The sequence below is a fragment of the Tiliqua scincoides genome, chromosome 2 (genome assembly GCF_035046505.1).
Source record: "Tiliqua scincoides isolate rTilSci1 chromosome 2, rTilSci1.hap2, whole genome shotgun sequence".
Classification (NCBI taxonomy): domain Eukaryota; kingdom Metazoa; phylum Chordata; class Lepidosauria; order Squamata; family Scincidae; genus Tiliqua; species Tiliqua scincoides.
In genome coordinates this window covers 125,435,677-125,453,157 of record NC_089822.1, presented here as the reverse complement: position 1 = coordinate 125,453,157, position 17,481 = coordinate 125,435,677, and the positions used below count along the sequence as shown (strand labels likewise).

The 17,481-nt window shown below is 46.5% G+C and overlaps 2 protein-coding genes across 5 annotated transcripts in view; one reads left to right on the top strand and one right to left on the bottom strand.

Annotated features, from left to right (window-relative positions):
• Positions 1-2,889, bottom strand: part of MBD6 (methyl-CpG binding domain protein 6) — a 34,473-nt gene extending 31,584 nt beyond the window's left edge. For both annotated transcript variants that reach the window (XM_066614187.1, XM_066614188.1), the window contains exon 1: positions 2,597-2,889. The gene's annotated coding sequence lies outside the window, so the exon portion shown is untranslated. The remainder of the gene's footprint in view (positions 1-2,596) is intronic.
• Positions 2,890-8,223: 5,334 nt separating this feature from the next.
• Positions 8,224-17,481, top strand: part of DDIT3 (DNA damage inducible transcript 3) — an 11,627-nt gene continuing 2,369 nt past the window's right edge. For 2 of the 3 annotated variants that reach the window (XM_066612493.1, XM_066612490.1), the window contains exons 1-3: positions 8,224-8,343; positions 11,792-11,839; positions 16,035-16,199. In XM_066612493.1, coding sequence (XP_066468590.1) covers positions 16,059-16,199 — 141 coding nt within the window. In that variant the 5' untranslated portion in view covers positions 8,224-8,343; positions 11,792-11,839; positions 16,035-16,058. The remainder of the gene's footprint in view (positions 8,344-11,791; positions 11,840-16,034; positions 16,200-17,481) is intronic. The other variant, XM_066612492.1, reaches the window with a different exon arrangement.

Below are 17,481 nucleotides of genomic sequence, written 5' to 3'. Positions count from 1 at the left end.
AGGATTACTACCTGGTTTGGAAAAGAACAGCTTGCCCTGCTCTGGTGCTGCTAGCAGAAGCCTGGAACGCAGAAATCAATAGGGAAAGTTGAGTTGCAGCATGGAGATATGCATTATCACTTACTGATTCTGCAGATCAACTCTGTTAAATACTTGGGAGTAGGGGCTAATTAAAAAGCTGGCATCACAGCTGCTTGGGAAGAACACAGAAATCCAGGGAAAATATGCCACAAGAGGGTTAATAAAGCCACTAACATGTCAAGGGTTTGCCTCAACACCTGCACCCATTCTCATTGGTAGAGCCAGAAGTAGGTGGGGCCAAAGCACTATAAAAACCAAGACAGCCACATTACACCAGAGGGCTAATATGAAGCTGCTGTAAGAGAGGACACAAGTTATGTGTTAGAATAGTACTAGTTCCCTGGACTTGACCAGGCTGTGATTGAGAGTGGAAATATTTCTCTCCTCTCAAACTGCACTATAGTGTTTACCTTCCCTGAGAAACTAGGAAGTGTTTTTGTATCTTGAACATGTTATGAAAAAATCTTTCCTCCTTAATTACTGTAGTGGGATTATAATAGTACCCAAGAAGTCTTGCCCCTAGGGGTACTAGGGATAGAGTTAAAGGTCAGGCTGCATTGAGTGGAGCATAACCCTTAGGAGCTCACTGCAGGAACAACCAAGGATTGGAGAAGATAACCTAGATATCCCAAATGCAGAACACAGAAAAATGTTTAGGCTTCTCTGGTTTTGTTTTCCTTGTCAAAAGACATGGATAACTATTGAACAGTATGGAGGATCCATGGAGATATAGGATCTACAACTAAGGCAGAATTTATTGAAAACCTGTATCCATACAGAGATAGTGAAAACCCAGATGTTTCAAAACAGTTATGCTAGAGATGAAGAAGCTGAGTGATGTGATCAGGATTTTCTAATAAAGTATTTTCAATTACTGCGACCATATGTGTATGGATAAAAAGTTTGGCCTATCCTGTTCTACTGCATGAGTGTGCTCTGATTATATTTAAACAGAAGGTTGACTTGAGTTCTGTTCTGTAGGTGGTGGAGTTTCTGATTTTACTATTTTCAAAAAATGTCTACAGGAGGATAGCTGTGGGTTTGCTCCAAGTCATGATACAGAGCAGTAACAGAAGAGACTCACAGCCCAATCCTATCCACACTTTCCTGGGAGTAAGCCCCACTGATTCTGATGAGACTAACTTCTGAGTAGACATGCATAGGATTGGGCTGTCAAATTCTACTCCTTTCAGTAACTACTGTATGCCTCAATCCTGTGCTCTAGGTTACTGTGAGAAATGTCACAGGATCAAATAGATGTGACAAGTATTTACCTATAAAACTCTCTCTCTCTCTCTCTCTCTCTCTCTCTCTCTATATATATATATATATACAGGGTGATCCAAAAGTAGGTGGATGGTAGGTAGAATAAATGTTATTGTTTACTGTCCACCTACATTTGGGTCACCTTGTATATGTGTAACACGTTGTCACTACCACCTGGATCCAATGTAAGCTACAGTCAGTTTCAGCTTGAATCAAGTGCCATCTAAAAGTTTTATGCAGGTATTTCACCTATCCTGATTACCCAAATACTTCCACATTTTATGTCAGTTCTTAAGGAATGAATAGGTCACAAAAATACTAGTTTCTAAAAATATGGGCAAATTCAAGCAAATCTGGGGAATAGCCAGGGCAGTTGTGTGATCTGGAGCAAAGGACTTTGTTATTGGGGGTGGGGGGTGGGAATTCTCAAACAGGTGTATTCTACTTTTGTGCTGCTTCTGACTCACCCTAAGGACCATGAGAGAGTCCTGCCATCTCTTGTTCCAGCCTGGATTGTACAGGAAGCTACACTAAAGCAGTCCCCTTTTGTGGCCTTAATACTTCTGGACCCCATTTCTGCTAGGCACAGAGACAATGGGAGGGGAGGAAAATCTGATTGGGATATGATGTCCTCTCCCCACCCACAAATTGATCAAAGGCAAGGACCAGAGATAAGGTTCCTGTAGATGTGTGTGAGCAGATCCTCAGAGGGAGGTGTGGGGAACTGGAGCTATTATGACAGGTCACTCTCCTATCCCAAAGAAACCACCATCTGCCCTTTGGGTGCCTGGAAAAAGAGGAGGGGGGAGAGATCAGAGCATTGTCTTTCTCTGCTTGGGCTCTTGGGCCCCGATCCTTGCAAACCCAGCCCTACTCTCCCCAGAGCATTTGTGGGGTATGGATTTTCCAATCAAGGGGGGGGGGGGGAAGGCGCACAGGGCAACCCACCGTTCTAGAACTCAGCAAAGGCTGGCGGGGGGGGGGTCCAATGGAACGCTCAACAACATTTTATTCCAAGTTCCCCCGCCCCCCCGCAAGGAAAGTGGCTGGCTGGGAGGCGGCCGCGCAGTCGCTCCCTCCGAGATGGAAAGCTTCCCGAACTCCGGCAGAAGTTTGAACTGTCAGAGGAGCTGCAGGGGCAGGCTGGCTCGGCTCCTGGCGCTCGAAACTTCCCCGCCCGTGTCCAGCGCACCACCCAGCAGCGGGTGCCTGCAGGCAGGCAGGCAGGCAGGCCCCCTTTGGCACTTACCCTGGTTCATGGTGCCCCCTCCCCAGCAGCAGCTGCAGGCTCCAACGTGTCCTCCCCCGGGGGCTCCGGCTGCTGCCCCCTGCAGCGAGCGCTGGGTGGCCAGGGGGGTCAGGGTGCGGGAGATCGTGGGTGCTCTCCACCCCCACCCCCCTCCCAGTGCCTGTCTCACACCCTCCCCCCCTGGACTCGGTGCCAGGAAGAGGAGGGGGTAGAGCAAGGGAGCTTCCTCCCTGGCATGCGCACTGGGGGCCGGGGTGAGGGTGGAGGTTGGGGTGGGGGGGAACAGCCCTGGGAATTCCGCTCCCGTCCTCCTCCGCTGTGCGCGCAGGGCGCAGGAGCTGCGCTTTGCGCACGGGGCTCCGGGTAAAACCCGGCCCGGGCCCTTCGGGCTGCTCCGAAGTCCCGGCGCGGAGGCGGGAGCGGCGCCGCAGGAATCTCTCTGCCCAGGCGGCCTGCTGTGTGCCTTGACTTGCCCTGCCCTGCTCTGCTCCCAGCACGCTGCAAAGCGAGCTGCCTGCCTGCCCGCCCGACCCCCCCACCCCCAGCCGGGGAGGGACTTGCTGGTGGCTGCAAACAGGGAGGCTCTTTTGTGAAGGGTAGAATAAAACCCAGCGCAGGATCGCTTGCCTGGCACTGCCCCCAGGTGTGTGTGTCTCAGTCACAACACTGTGCCAGGAGCTGTACAGTCCTAGCAATGCCACCTTGGGTTTGCTGATGGCAGCTGCAATCCTAGCCACACTTACTTGGGAGTAAGCCCCATTGACTATAACGGGACTGACTTCTGAGTAGACATGCATAGGATTGGGCTCTCATGCTGCAATCGTATCCACACTTTCCTGGGAGTAAGCCCCATTGAATCTAATGGGACTGACTTCTGAGTGGTCTTGCCTAGCCTTGGGCTCTGTGGCTGCAGTCCTATCCACACTTACTTGGGAGTAAGCCCGACTCAGCAGTGTTTCTCAAACTGTGGGACTTGAGCCAATTTCAGGTGGGCCCCCATTCATTTCAATGTTTTATTTTTAATATATTAGACTTGATGCTACCCTGTTAAGTGACTACATGTGGGGAAATGTCACAGACTACTATGAAGATGCTTTGAACAATGACAGTCAATGGGACTTACTCCTGGGTAAGGGTGGGTAGGATTGCAGCCTAGGATTGTTAAAAATGTTCCTGCTTGATGATGTCACTTCCGGTCATGACATCACTCCTGGTGGGTCCTGACAGATTCTCATTCTAAAAAGTGCTAAAGGAGTGAGAACCACTTCCCTACTGACTATAAGGGGACTTACTTCTAAGTAGACATGCATAGGATTGGGATCTAAACCTGTGATCTATGCAGGATTTCCTGAGGCCAGAGAGCTCAAGGTTGCCTCCCTCCACAGTGGAAGAAGTGGCCAAAACTTAATGCAAGGCTGCAATGTGATCCCTTGAACCACTATTATTAACTGGCCAACTGGAGAGGGCACTCGCCTCTACTTGGTTTGTGAATTTCCTAAAGGCATCTGGCTGCTGGCCACTGCTGGAACCAATGCTGAAGTTACTTGGTGCTTCAACCTGATCCAGCAAAGTGATTCTTATTAAAATCCATTTTTGCCTGCCCCATAGGTGCACACATTTGGCCCGTTGCATATATGCAACATTGGGCAGAAGTGGCTTAAGCAGCATAGGAACTGCCTTGCTGGGTCAAGCCAAAGGTCCACCCAGTCCACTGTTCTCTGTCCAACAGCAGCAAGCCACGTGCTTCTGTGAGGCTCACATGGGGGCTGCAGCCCACTCCTCTTTGTTTGTCTCCAGCATCTGGTACTCACAGGCTCCATTCGGCTAGTGTGGCTGGTAGATGTCCCTATCCCTCATGAATACTGTATTTTCATTTTTCAAGCCATCCAGACTAGCTGTCGTCACATCTTGTAGCAGTGAATTCAGTGGGCCTGTTGTGTTATGTACAGTAGTCTACTCTTGAGTAAATATGAAAGTTATTTTTAGAAATATAAGGGAGCAAAGGGACCTTCTTTGCTGTCTTTAGGAGCAGGTGACTGCAGCTTGTGAAACCTGATGGTGGGTTGAGCGGGGAGTTGCACACATAAAGATGTAGCATCAAGCATGCAAAATGGATGAAAAGTAGGTTGCGGTGGATCAAAAGCAACTATCACCTTCGATTCTTTCGTATTTGTTGATTATAGTAGGAACTTCTTCAAACAGACAGAAGGCCCAGTCACTCATGTTCCATGAACTGCATCAAGGTCTAATTTCCTGTTCTCCACAAACTCTGTGTGACCCTAGTCAGGAATAAATCTTGCATCAGGGCTTCAAGAATCTGTCTTGCAAACCAAGAAGGCTGTGACTCAAAACAGTTACTAAGGTTGCAATCTGAGTAAGTGAAGTCAATGGGGAGTAAGCCCCATTGACTGTAATGGGACTTACTTCTGAGTAGTAATGGGACTGTCTCTGAGTAGCCACAACTCCACCTTTGGAATAATCACTTGGGAAAAGCTGTCAGATGGAATATGGTAACGGGCATGACTCGACTCAGTAGGCTCACTTTGGAGTAGACCAGTGGACTCAAATCATGAAAAGGCACACAGTGATGAAGTTTGTTGCTTCATGCCCAAGGGCCCACTCTCAGGGGAGTCCTGGGCAGGAGGAAAATGTTGGTACTGAGAAACGAGGAAAGCAGTTCTAAAGCATCCCAGACATTAAAACACTAGTACTCTATAAGGAGGGATGTTTTAATTAACCTGAATGTGTATAAAGATGTACCATTTTCCTAGCATCTTTGATGCAAGTTATTAAGTGTGTCTCCTTTATAACTGGGTAATTGTGTTTTTTAGAGAGAAGAGCATATCAGTGGTCACCATATCTGAATATGGAATTTGAACTCTGGATTCCCAGGTCCAAATCTGTCACAAGTTTCAAATTACATAGAGCAGTGGTTGTCAAACTGTCTTAAAGGAAAAGCTGGAGTTCCTTGGGAGCTTATCTGGGGCTTCTCACTGTGATGATCTGCAATGGCTTCCTGAAAAAAGGCCTGTCTGCCCACCCACCACTTTGTCCCTTGCAATCCAAAGCTGATGTTGAGCATGTTCTATCATGCAATCTGTCTGCACACAGTAAGAGTTAAGACACACTGGGCCTGGCTAGCACAAAGTAAGCGTGCCTCCTGGAACACTGCCTTGTCTTACACCATATGCAGGGGTTTCATAGTGGATACACAGGTGCTTCAGGGCAGACAAGTAGACATAGGACACAGTCCTAACCCACTTTCCAGCACGGACATAAGAGCAATGCAGCTCCTAGATAAAGGAACAAACATTCCCTTACTTTGAGGAGGCCTCCATGAGTGCCCCCCAACTGCAGAATGCAGCACACGTCCCATTGGCACCACTATGCCAGTGCTAGAAAGTGGGTTAGGATTTGGGCCATAGATAACTCTGTTGTTTGCTGAAGGCAGACATTTGAAAACCACAGGCATATACCACATAAGAACTAGAATCATGTGAAACTCAAAAATATCTACCTTCTTTTGGTATAACAGGTCCAGTGGATTTTCCAATCATTCTGAATTTAATCTGTCCTTCAAAAGCAATGCCTCAGCCACTCAGAGAGTTGACATTTCAACAAATCCAAGTAACATTCCAGTTCTAATTAGCTAGCTGAAAATTGCATTTGCTTATATTCCCATATAAAAGGCTTGGCATCTGGGGATATTAATGTTTTAGGGTGCAATCCTAACCCCCTATGTCAGTGCTTTCCAGCACTGGCATAGCTGTGCCAATGGGATGTGTGCTGTATCCTGCAGTTGGGTGGCACTCATGGAGGCATCCTCAAAGTAAGGGAATGTTTGTTCCCTTACCTCAGAGCTGCATTGCCCTTAGGTCAGTGCTGGAAAGCACTCACATAAGGGGTTAGGACTGCACCATTAGTTAATTTTCACTGCTGTCTTAAAGATATATGCCATGAAAGCAATGGGACTTTACTTTTGACAAAACTTAAAGTCACTTTAGTTGCCTTACAGTGCAATCCTGTGCATGTCTATTCAGATGTGGGTTCTACTCAACTCATTACGACTTATTCCCATGTAAGTGTATAGGATTGTAGTCTTAGCTGCCTGTGGGTCCAATCTTATCCAGCTTTCCAGCTGCAGTGTAGACACAGTGCAGCCCCTTTGAAAGACAACACCTATTCCCATACCTTCAGAAGACCCCAGTGACTGCCCCTCCACCACAGTTTGCAGCACACACCCCACAGGCACAACTGCACCAGCACTGGAAAATTGGTTAGGATTGGGCCTTGTGTTAGTTGCCACTAGTCTGAATTTGTCATGCCAGGACCAGTTCTGATGGAACTCCTTCCTGCATTGCAATGGTTGTAGTAAGTCCGTTTAATTAGTTCTCTTTTTTTCAGACCTTCACATGTAGCACCAGTGTGGCAACCCTTTACATTCTGTGCACCATGCATGTAATCTGGCAATTCATAGGATGCAATCTAAAATAAACTGCAGAAGCAAATTCTTTTGAAAACAGTGGGACTTCTTCTTGGGTAAACTTGCTTAGGATCTGGTCTGTGCTCTGCTCCATCTTATTGCCTCCCCGGGTCCACCTTATATTTTACTTATTAGAAACACAATATTATGATGAATTAAAATGGTGCCCTGATTGACTGCCCAAGCCTCTGCATGTCTACTCAGAAGTCAGTCCCATTAGAGTCAGTGGGGCTTACTCCCAGGAAAGTTTGGACAGGACTGCAGCCTCAGAGCCCAGTCTTATGCATGTCTACTCAAAAGTCAGTCCCATTATAGTCAATGAGGCTTACTCCAAGAAAAGTGTGGATGGGATGGCAGCCTCAGAGCCCAGTCCTATGCCTGTCTACTCAGAAGTAAGTCTGACTGTGTTCAATGGGGCTTACTCCCAGGTAAATGTGGAAAGGATTGTGGCCTGAGGGCACAATCCCAGGCATGTCTACTCGGGAGTAAGACCCATGGTAGTCAATGGGCTTGCTCCCAGGTAACTGGGAGGCCCTCGTGTGGGTGGCCCTCCCCTTCCAGGACTGCACAGAGTGTGTCATCCTCAGCAGCGCAGACTCTCCCATTGTATCCCCAGGGAGGCCTGGCCCTTTAATGGGCAAGGGGGCGTGGCTTGTCGATATCGAGGCCTCCCTGGCCTGAACGTAGCTCGGCCTAGGCCTTGTTGGAGGCCGCTCGGGGCAGGAGAGCGGGGGGAGGAGGACGGCAAGCGAGGGGCGCCCAAAAGGCCCAAGGTCACAGCTCGAGCCTCGGCCTCGGCCTCGCCGCCTTCGAGGGCGCCCGCATTGCCAGGGCGTTGCATCATCCTCCCCGCATGACTCACCCACTCAAGGCTCGTGACCCGGGAGGGAGGGGGAGTTTCGGGAGGAGCCACTTCCGGGTACGACGCGGCAGGTTCCAGCACCACAGCGGCGCTGCGTCACCCGCCTCGAGGAAGGCGGGGCGGGGCGAGACGAAGGACGGCCGCGGCGATTGGCCGGCGCTGGGCCTCGCCTCTCCGCCAATGGCAGGGGCCGGCGCCGCGGATTGGCCGGCGATGACGCAAGCGTTGCGTCAGGCTGGGGCGCGTGCTGAGCGGCTGAGCCTGGGTCCGCGAGCGGAAGGCGCGCGCTGGCATTCGGAAGCCGGCAGCAGCCCAGCGAGGAGGATGAGCAGCGAGGGGACGATGCGACGCGGCCAGCAGCTGGGGGAGAGGATCGCGGGCGAGAAGGGGCCGCGCAGGAAGGTGCGAGGCGGGGGGGCAGCCTGGGTCCCCTCCCGCTGGTGGAGGGGGGGCTCGGTCGCCTGGGTCCCCTGCAGCAGTTGTGGGGGGATGGGCGCAGGAGGATTCGAAGCCTGAGAGGCTCCAGACAGGGAGGGGGTTGTAGCCTGAGCCTGTGCGTGTTTGCTGACATCCATAGAAAGCTTGTAGCCTAGTGGGTGGCCAAACCTTTTTGAACCACATACTAGAAACTTCAGGTGTTCGACAGCCATAATAATAACAGTATTTATATACCGCTTTTCAACAAAAAGTTCACAAAGTGGTGTACAGAGAAAACCAAATGACTAGTGGCTCCCTGTCGCAAAAGGGCTCGCAACCTAAAACAACCATTTTCAACCACTGTGCCGGGGCACACTGGTGTGCTGTGAGTGGTCCCCAGGTGTGCTGCAGGAATTTGGGAGAGGGTCATCTAAAACTGGGTGACCAGATACAATGGAGGACAGAGTGCCTATACCTTTAACCATTGTATGGGAGAGGGAATTTTGACAGGTGCAGCTCAACATGGAAGGGTTTAAAAAGAGGCACCTGCCAAGATTCCCCCTTCTATACAGTGGTTAAAGGTAGAGGTACTCTGTCCTCCATCATATCTGGTCACCCTGTCTTTTTTCAATAGGACCATTGGGGAATGTGAGCCCCCCATTGGCAGCACAGTGTGCCTTGTCAATGGTCAAAAAACTGATTGTGTGTCTTGACTGTTTTAGTGCCTTGCCTGTATGCCCTGAAATGAAAAAGGTTGAAAATTAAAAAGATGCAGAACACTAGCAGACAGCCACTAGAAAAGTCATTGCTGGAGTGAGGAGGGCCAGTTATTCTCCCCCTGCTAAATAAAAGAGAAGCACCCACTTGGAAAAAAAGTGCCTCTTACTCACCCGGTTAGCAGAGCACTATCTAATATCCAAGAAGCATTTAAATTCTTAAATATGTTTTCTCACCATGAGCATTTAAACATGTTTTGATCCATTGGACTCTCAGTTTATACTCAGGAAATAACTGTGACCGTTTCTTATTTACTTTTTTATATTAATTGTGATGCAAAACAAGGAGCTCAGGCAATGTATTTTGGAGAGCTGCACATTATGTGCATGTAGTTCATGAGCTGCAGCTTGTCCATCCCAATGTATAAGATCATAACCAGTAATTTGACAGATAATCCCAACTTTTTAATTCCCCTCCATCAGTATGTTCTCCATAATTGGTCAGAGTGATATGGGGGTTTAGGGGGTAGGTGGGTGTTTCACTTTTTCCATCCACATTATGTTCTCCTTTCTCTTCCCATGTAAATGAGACAAAGTTCGATGGACAGACTTCCTGCCTAACTGCAAGAAATGGGACAGGCTGTAGAGCACACCGTCCCTTGTAAAAGTAAAGGGGCATTTTTGTTAAATCAAAGTCCCAAGTACAAATTAAGGCTGCAGTTATAGGAAGGAATCTTAAAAATAAATATAAATGGGTAACCCGCATAGAACAGTGCCGCTTTATATTCTGTTGATTAGCTGGTAATAGGCTTCAGAGCAATGTGCTGAGATTGTTACTGTCTGTGGTGGGTGAGAGCCCTCAGTGTTTCCTGTTTTAGCTTGGTTTCCATTATAGAGAGGGCAAAGCAGATTGATCTTGTTCTGAACTATTTTAGCACAAAACTCTAGGCGCTCTGCCAGCTTTGAGGCTACATCCTTTCCCACAGCTATCCAGCTGGTTCCTGGCAAGTGATGTTAAGAATGCAACTTCTTTCACAGCAACTCTTCAATGGTTTTAAAAAATACTATAACGGAAAATCAGGGGTGCTTCAAGGAGATAAGAAAGGTGCCACATTGTTAATTTGTGTGAGTGATGGTGCCACATGACCTTGTGAAGGCTACAGAGCCTCCTGCTGGGACACAATGATGACTTTGAATGCCTGTTCACATGACTCCTTGGGGAAGTTTTTTTCCCCACCAGGCTGCATAACAGTTCCTGGATCCCTAACTCTGCTGGTTTGTTGCATCACTCGGGGCTGATGAAAACCTATGGTGTGTCCCCTGTGCCAGTCACATTCCTGTGGGGTTCATTGTGATGTTGCTGCTGGTTTGCTCTTTAACTTGGGGGCACTGCAGGGCATCCAGTGATAATCTGAGGGATGAAGAGAGAGAGAGAGAGAGAGAGAGAGAGAGAGAGAGAGAGAGAGCCTCTGATAAAAAGCGGGGCATTTGGCAGTTCTCCTTAATGTTGTTGAACTTCTCTGCCTCTTATCAAAATGCAATCTCTTTGCTCAAGACAGAACTAAGAATAATGGATTAAAATCCTGGTTCAAGCAATGTCTTATAATGTGCTATAGTGGCTAAAGCAGTGATTTTCAACCTTTCATTTCACGGCACACTGACAGGGCACACCACACTGATGTGGGGGGCTCATGTCCCCCACAAGCCATACTAGTAAATTACCCTTCACCAAACTCCCCTGGCACACCTGCTGATCATTCATGGGTCACCAATGTGCCAAGGCACACTGGTTGAAAATTGCTGATTTAGGGCACAATCCTAGGCGAGTCTACTCAGATGTAAGTCCTATTATGTTCAATGGGACTTAATTTCAGGAAAGTGTGGATAGGATTGCAGCCTTAGAGTGTCAGTACTGGGAGACCTGGATGGAAGCCTTTGCTCAGCCATGAGGTTACTTGAATGCTTTGTATAACGTACCTCACAGGGGTGTTGGAGAAAATGAGATTCGGGCTGCAACCCTGTATGCACTTATCTGGGAGTAAATCCCATTGAACTTGGCTTACTTCTGAGTAGATCATAGGAGTGTGTTGTCACTGTAGGTAAACTAAACTCCTCAAGAAAGAGTGGGATGCAGACACAATGCAACCATTTTGTGCACCTCAGTTCTCCCACCTTGTACATTGAAATAACTTTCTCATCACATGTTTAACCTCATCACCCGAGGATAGCACTTCGTAGCATCAGCTGCAACCAAGAACTGAGCGTATCATAAAAAGAAAACCATGTATTGTCCGCAGTTGACAAATCCCTTATTCTACCAGTAATAGGGCATCCAAACACCACACAGGCCTTCAGAGTGCTACTTCATTGAAACAGGCCTGCTAAATTTAGAAAACAAAATGCCTTTATTTTGCCTATGGAGTGGAAAGAGGATGGGTATTCTTTTTCCAAGCATGTGAGGGAAGCACAAGTTTTATATTTGGGGGGGATGGGAAGGAGAATGAAAGATGGTATTTGAGAACTGAGGGACGCTGTGGACTAACTAAAAGAGAAATTCTCCATAGCCCTATTTTGGTTGGCTTTTTTCTCTGTGTGCTGTGTAGCTTAAAATGACAGACCAACATTGCTGGGGTAACCTTCATGATAGGTCATGGGCAATACTGGACCTTTCTACATTGATGGCATTGTAATAATTCTCCCCTCTTTTATTTCCACAGTTTCGAATGAAAAGCCGCATCCTGATACACCATCACACCTGAAAACAGGTGAGAACCTCAGTAGAAAGGCTGCTTGGGCTACTTTAATGAAGTTCAGCAAAGTGTATAGTTGCACTAACTATCAGACTTGTTGGGGTTAGGACATAAAGGGATGCAGCCCTGTGTCCACTTGGAAGTAAACCTCATTGAGTTACATAGGCCTTACTCCAGAGTAAGCTTCCATAGGATCAGGCTGCATGGCCCATCAGTGTCTGTGGTTGGCACAGTGTCTGACTGCAGCTGTTTTAATGGAAACAGTTGCTGATTTTAACCAAGCAGGAATATACTAGGATATCCTCCATGATGTAGCTAAATATGATTGATGTGAGTGGGAAAATGTGAAATAGGTGATCAGCACGTTAAAACATTTGTTCCTTAACTGTCACAGGAGTGTTGCGCATTGATTGGTGGCTGTTTGTTGCAGATACAGTTTTGACAGTCCCCTTTTCATTATAAGAAGAAATGTTTTTATTAGAAACCAGCAACAAGATGGTGTTGCTACACCGTATGCACACACACACACAAAACACACAAAACGTATGTGTTTGGACATCCAGATGTGTGTGTCTTCAGGAATCTTTTTCCATATTTCCTAGTTTGCTGAAGAACCCCAACACTTTGCAGATTATTGTGAAACATCTTTTAGGGTATGCATTCAGTTTGTGCTTGAACGCAGAGCTTGAACTGAGAGCATGACCTATGTAGCATACAGCCAGTACTCCATTCACTCTAGTGAGCTCCAACAGGTCTGGTACGCACAAACTGAATGCAAATTTCCCCGTGTTACTAATCCTTTATGTGGATTGTGATGTTGAATCAATTACACAGGCCTACAAAATTGAGGGTCAGAAAAGTTTTTCCCAAACTTTATGGTGGTTTTATATGAATTTCACATCAAACCATGGTGTAGGCTTCCTCATGAGGAAGCTGCTTGAACCATTCACTAAAGAGGCTGTGCCGTGTCTCCAAAACTAGATGTGATGGGGCAAAATGGGTGCCATTTTTGGAATTGGCACCCCAAATATACCTAGGAATTGGTGTAACGTTTAAGGAAGCAAAATGTGTGTTGGCCTGTGTTATTGGTGGTTTAATTCTGCCTGAGGTTGTGGCTAAAATTGCTGTGTTATATGGAAGTATGAGAAACAGACAAAGCCAGGGATGGAAGCCAGTAATTTATTGAGCAACTGTAGAAAAAAATTCTTACCCTCTTTGAAAAGGAAGGTGGATTGGGACTGTGGACTTTGTGATAAGAGGGAGGGGTTTTTAGATGAATGACATGCTTCAATCATGACTGCCTACAACATACTGTAAGGGAATTGCTGTCTCACACTTGGAGAGGGGAGGAGTATGAACAAAGTTCAAGGTTTTCTATTTAGGTTGACATCAGATCGAGATACTAACCCAAGCACGGAAGGATTATGCAGTAAATTCGTTTCATTAAGACTTGTGTTTTAAGTCCCAAGCCATTATGGTCATCTGCTCCCCTTTTCAGCATAGATTAAAATTCAACCCTACCGTAAAGCTCTTCCATTCAGTCCTTCAGAAGGGCATTGTAGAAGAGATACGAGGTGACCAACTGTACACAACTACTCCTTTGGAAATTATGACCAACTGTAGTTTCAGACATTAAGGCATGCTTGCACTGTAGCAATCTGTGTTTCACTTAGATTTTCCCCAGTCTTATCTAATCATTACATGTGGTGTTGTTAGTGAGATTCCTTATATATTAGTTTTCAATATAAAGGTTCTAGCAGTTTATATAGCTCAATAAATGGTTCCCTACCCCAAAGTACTCACAACTCTAACAAGAGAGACCAGCAAACAGCTTTATAAGCCACTTTCAGGCCTGACTTTCTTCTATGATAGAAGTGTATGTGGGGTGTTTTGAGGCTGCTTCCCATCCAGGCCCAGATCTGCTAGCTTGAGCAAGGGTGCAGCCTTGTGTGCCTTCAGAGGATACTCTGGGACCTGTTCTGTGCTGCTCGTGATATATTTGCAATTCTGTACATTCACCAGCAAGAGTTATCAATAAAAATGCACTAACAAAAATTTGCCACCTTGTTTACATGGCAAAATAAATGAAAAGATGGTTCCATGTCCCAAAAGAGCTTGCAGTCATTCCCAGCAAACAGCCATTGGAGAAGAATGGGGCAGTTGCTCAACCCATTATATATGAGGACCTTCACTTTAAAAGGGGCCTCTTTGCCCAGTTAACAGGAATAATAAAGCACTGTGCCAATTCACACAAGAGCCTGGGTTGCTTACTTGCCAAGTACACTGACTGTTGGGTGGATGCAACTCCATGAAAGGGGCCATGATCCTTGCAGTGTCTTTGAATGGCAAAGGTTAGTACTCCTTTAAAAGAAGGAACTGGCTTCCTTTGGACAAAGCCATCAAAAAGACCCCTAACTGGTGGTTTTACCACGGGCGTACTGTTGTCTTCTGGTGTCTTCTGAAACATCCCTAGGGGAAAAAGCAGTTGGTGCAGGCTTGCCTTTAGTTCCATGAACATATGGAAACGTGTTATTAGGCCAGAGTGGCTGTAATAACCTGAGAGAAACTTCCTGTGTGGCTTTTGCTGCTCAGCAAGTTTTCTGCCCTGGTTTTAGGGAGCTTTGGTTTTTGTGACCAAAACCAGAGCCCAGTGCAAGGAAATAAGAGTGCTTTCTGCTTCAGACATGTCTGAGCCTGCCCCCAAGGCTCAGGAATGCCTGCCTGGCACTCCCAGCCTATCTTGTGACCATGACTCACCTTATTCCTAACTTATGCAAGGTACTGCCAAAGCCTAGAGAGTTCCAGCTTGACTCCTTGCACAGGATACTGAGAGCCACAAGAAAAGGCCTGGGAGCAAGATGTGCACTCCGGGCTGTACAAACCTCCTTCCTGTCCCAAAAATTATCCTCCTGGCCTAAAATTAGGAGGTTTTTCGTATGTGTTTTTAGCTTTTTAGGATGCTAGTTAAATATTTGTAAGGGTGGAACTCCTTGGGGACACCCAGGATGCCATAACTATGCAGCATGATCCTGTGCATGTTTGCTGAGAAGTCCACTGTGGTCAAGTGGGGTTTACTTCTAGACAGATATGCATAGGATTGCAACTTTAACAGGTTTGTATGCTGTAGTTTGCAAGGAATTGCACAGGCACATGTACAGTGAGACTGTATCCCATAGTCAGTAGTGGCTTTTTTTTTTTGTTCTGATAGCTGGATGCTTTGAAGGGTTCCAGAATTACTTGTCAAGGCAGCAGGCGGTGGTGAGCTTTAAGATATGTGAGCCTGGAATACTACCACTAGGGCTATATGAAATGTCTAAAATTGATGTCTGGCAGCAAGCAGTGAATCTATGTGACTGATACTGTCACTGACCTTTTTCCTTACACACAGCTTCAAAGGGTTATCTGAACTGAAAGCAGCTAGCCCCACTATCTGTTCATCTGTTTCCCAAACACATAAAGTACTGTTCTGCTTTGACACTCCCTTATGTTAGTGTCCTGCAGTGCCCACAACTCTAGTACAAAGAGGATATGGCTGCAGGCAGTTTCATCCTCTCTGTGAGCTGTGCTAGTTCTCAGAGTGAGCTTGGCTTTCCTTAAACTACTCCTCCAGTGTGTTCTTTGGCTAAGCCACAAAATGGTGTCTAGTCATACTCTCTTAATTAATCAGTGCAATATAGCAGGTTCTGTCCAGTAGACTCTCAGCCTTCGCTGCCTATTCCCATTTGAAAGCTGCCACTTGCCAGGACCATGATGCAGATAGAAGGGAAGAGACACTATTTCCACATCTCTATAGAACATCTCTTGCACGCTACACAGTAGTTGCTGCACAGAAGGCTACATTCAATTGGACATGGGACGTGCCAATCGGATGCATTGGGACTGTCTCCTATCTTCTCATGCATGTGTGGTGGGGCAGGAGGAGGGAAAGGAGAAAACAATCTTTCTTAAGAAGACTTTTCTTACCAATAGAATAAAGGGTCATTTGTTTCATTGTACATGGAACAAGCAACAGATTTGCAAGCGTCAGTCTTTTGGTAGAAACTGGGAGGGGGGTTTGAGACATTTGAGAGTACTTATAGTGTTTTGCCATTGGACTGGATAAGAGCTGGGGCTCACTTACCATCTTCATTGTACAATGCTGGATTAGTGCTTTAGAGGTAGGGAGTATGGTAAGTGATACAGTTTTCTGATATCCATCTTTTTCACCCAGATAGAGCCTGGCCATATCTTAATCATGATGGCAGAGTCACTGCCTTTCACTATGGGCACACCAGTGTCCTCCTGGGACCTGGAAGAATGGTATGAAGACTTGCAGGAGGTGCTTTCCTTGGATGTAACCAGCAAGATAATCCCCCCAGAGGGGGGACAGGAGCAGGTGAGTAAACTTCAGAGCAGGCAGCCACAGCTGGAAGATAGACTTTGCATGAGGCCTTCCCCCCTCCCATTTTATGGTTCCCCTGTGGGTCGGCTCTACCCTGCCTTCCAATCATTCATGGTAGATTTCTAGGACTTCGGCTACAGCTTTCTGTTCCTTTCAGTTCTGCTGTGTGTTTCTCACAGTGGAAGAGGACATCTGTGGTGTGGATCATCTGCAGCCTAGTTCTGGCAATATCTCAGTATCCCTGTCCATGACTTCTCGCAGGGAAAAGAAACAACAAAGCCAGTGGAGGAAGCCCCTCAATATGCACTTACATATGCACAACAGATGGTGCAGAACAGATGATACACAAATCTGCCTAGTGTCAATGTATTTCAGGGATGTCTTAAATATTCAAATAAAAATCCCCCTCCAACTGAATTTGTTTGAATATAACTTTAAAACTACATGGTATGTTTTGATTTTTTTTTCCTAATCAACTATTTCAGGTCACCTACTTTTGGGAGATCTGCACAACATATGTATTCCCATTTTCTTAAACTGGAACTGATTTTTGAATGTTTAAATTTTTTTCCAGCCAACTGCCATCACTGGTTTCTTTCCCCCCTTAGCACAGCAGTTTTCAAACTCCAAGGGATTTCAAACCCTGCAGTAAGTCCTTGTGGGGGGAGACAGCCCCAGTTTGAAAAGCCCTGCCGTAGCATGTCAGCTGCACATAATTAAACCAACACTTTAGTTACTGACAAGTTCTCAGCTTGTTTCTGGGGATTCTGATTCTATCTATTACAGGCAAAAACTCAGTTTTTAAAAAATGGGAATATATCCATGCACCATTCCACTTATCTAGTGAGTGGTGTCAGGCTTGTGGTTTGATTTCCATGGTGTCCTAATTTAAGCCCAACAAGGGTCACCTGGCACCCCATTTGAATGTTCCCCAACTTCATTTGGATCCATTATGCTGCTTGCAGAGATGTGTCTGTACTGTTGAATGACTGTTTTGAGGTTTGGATCTGTTACATGCAGACACACACTTAATGTGTCGATTTCCATGTAAATTGGCAGAGACAATGATTTGTGGAGGTGCTGTTCTGGCAGCCAGAAGCTTGAATTTTGGCAGTCTCCTTTCTGTGCAGTGTTCTATTTCTCCCTCTCCCAATGTATTTCCACCAGAACTATGACTGAATGGGATACCAGTACCAGAAATGTAATGTATCTGTGTTAGGTTTAAACTGGGTACTCTTCCACTCTTCTCTGCCTCCCTTGTAGTTAATTGTGTTCT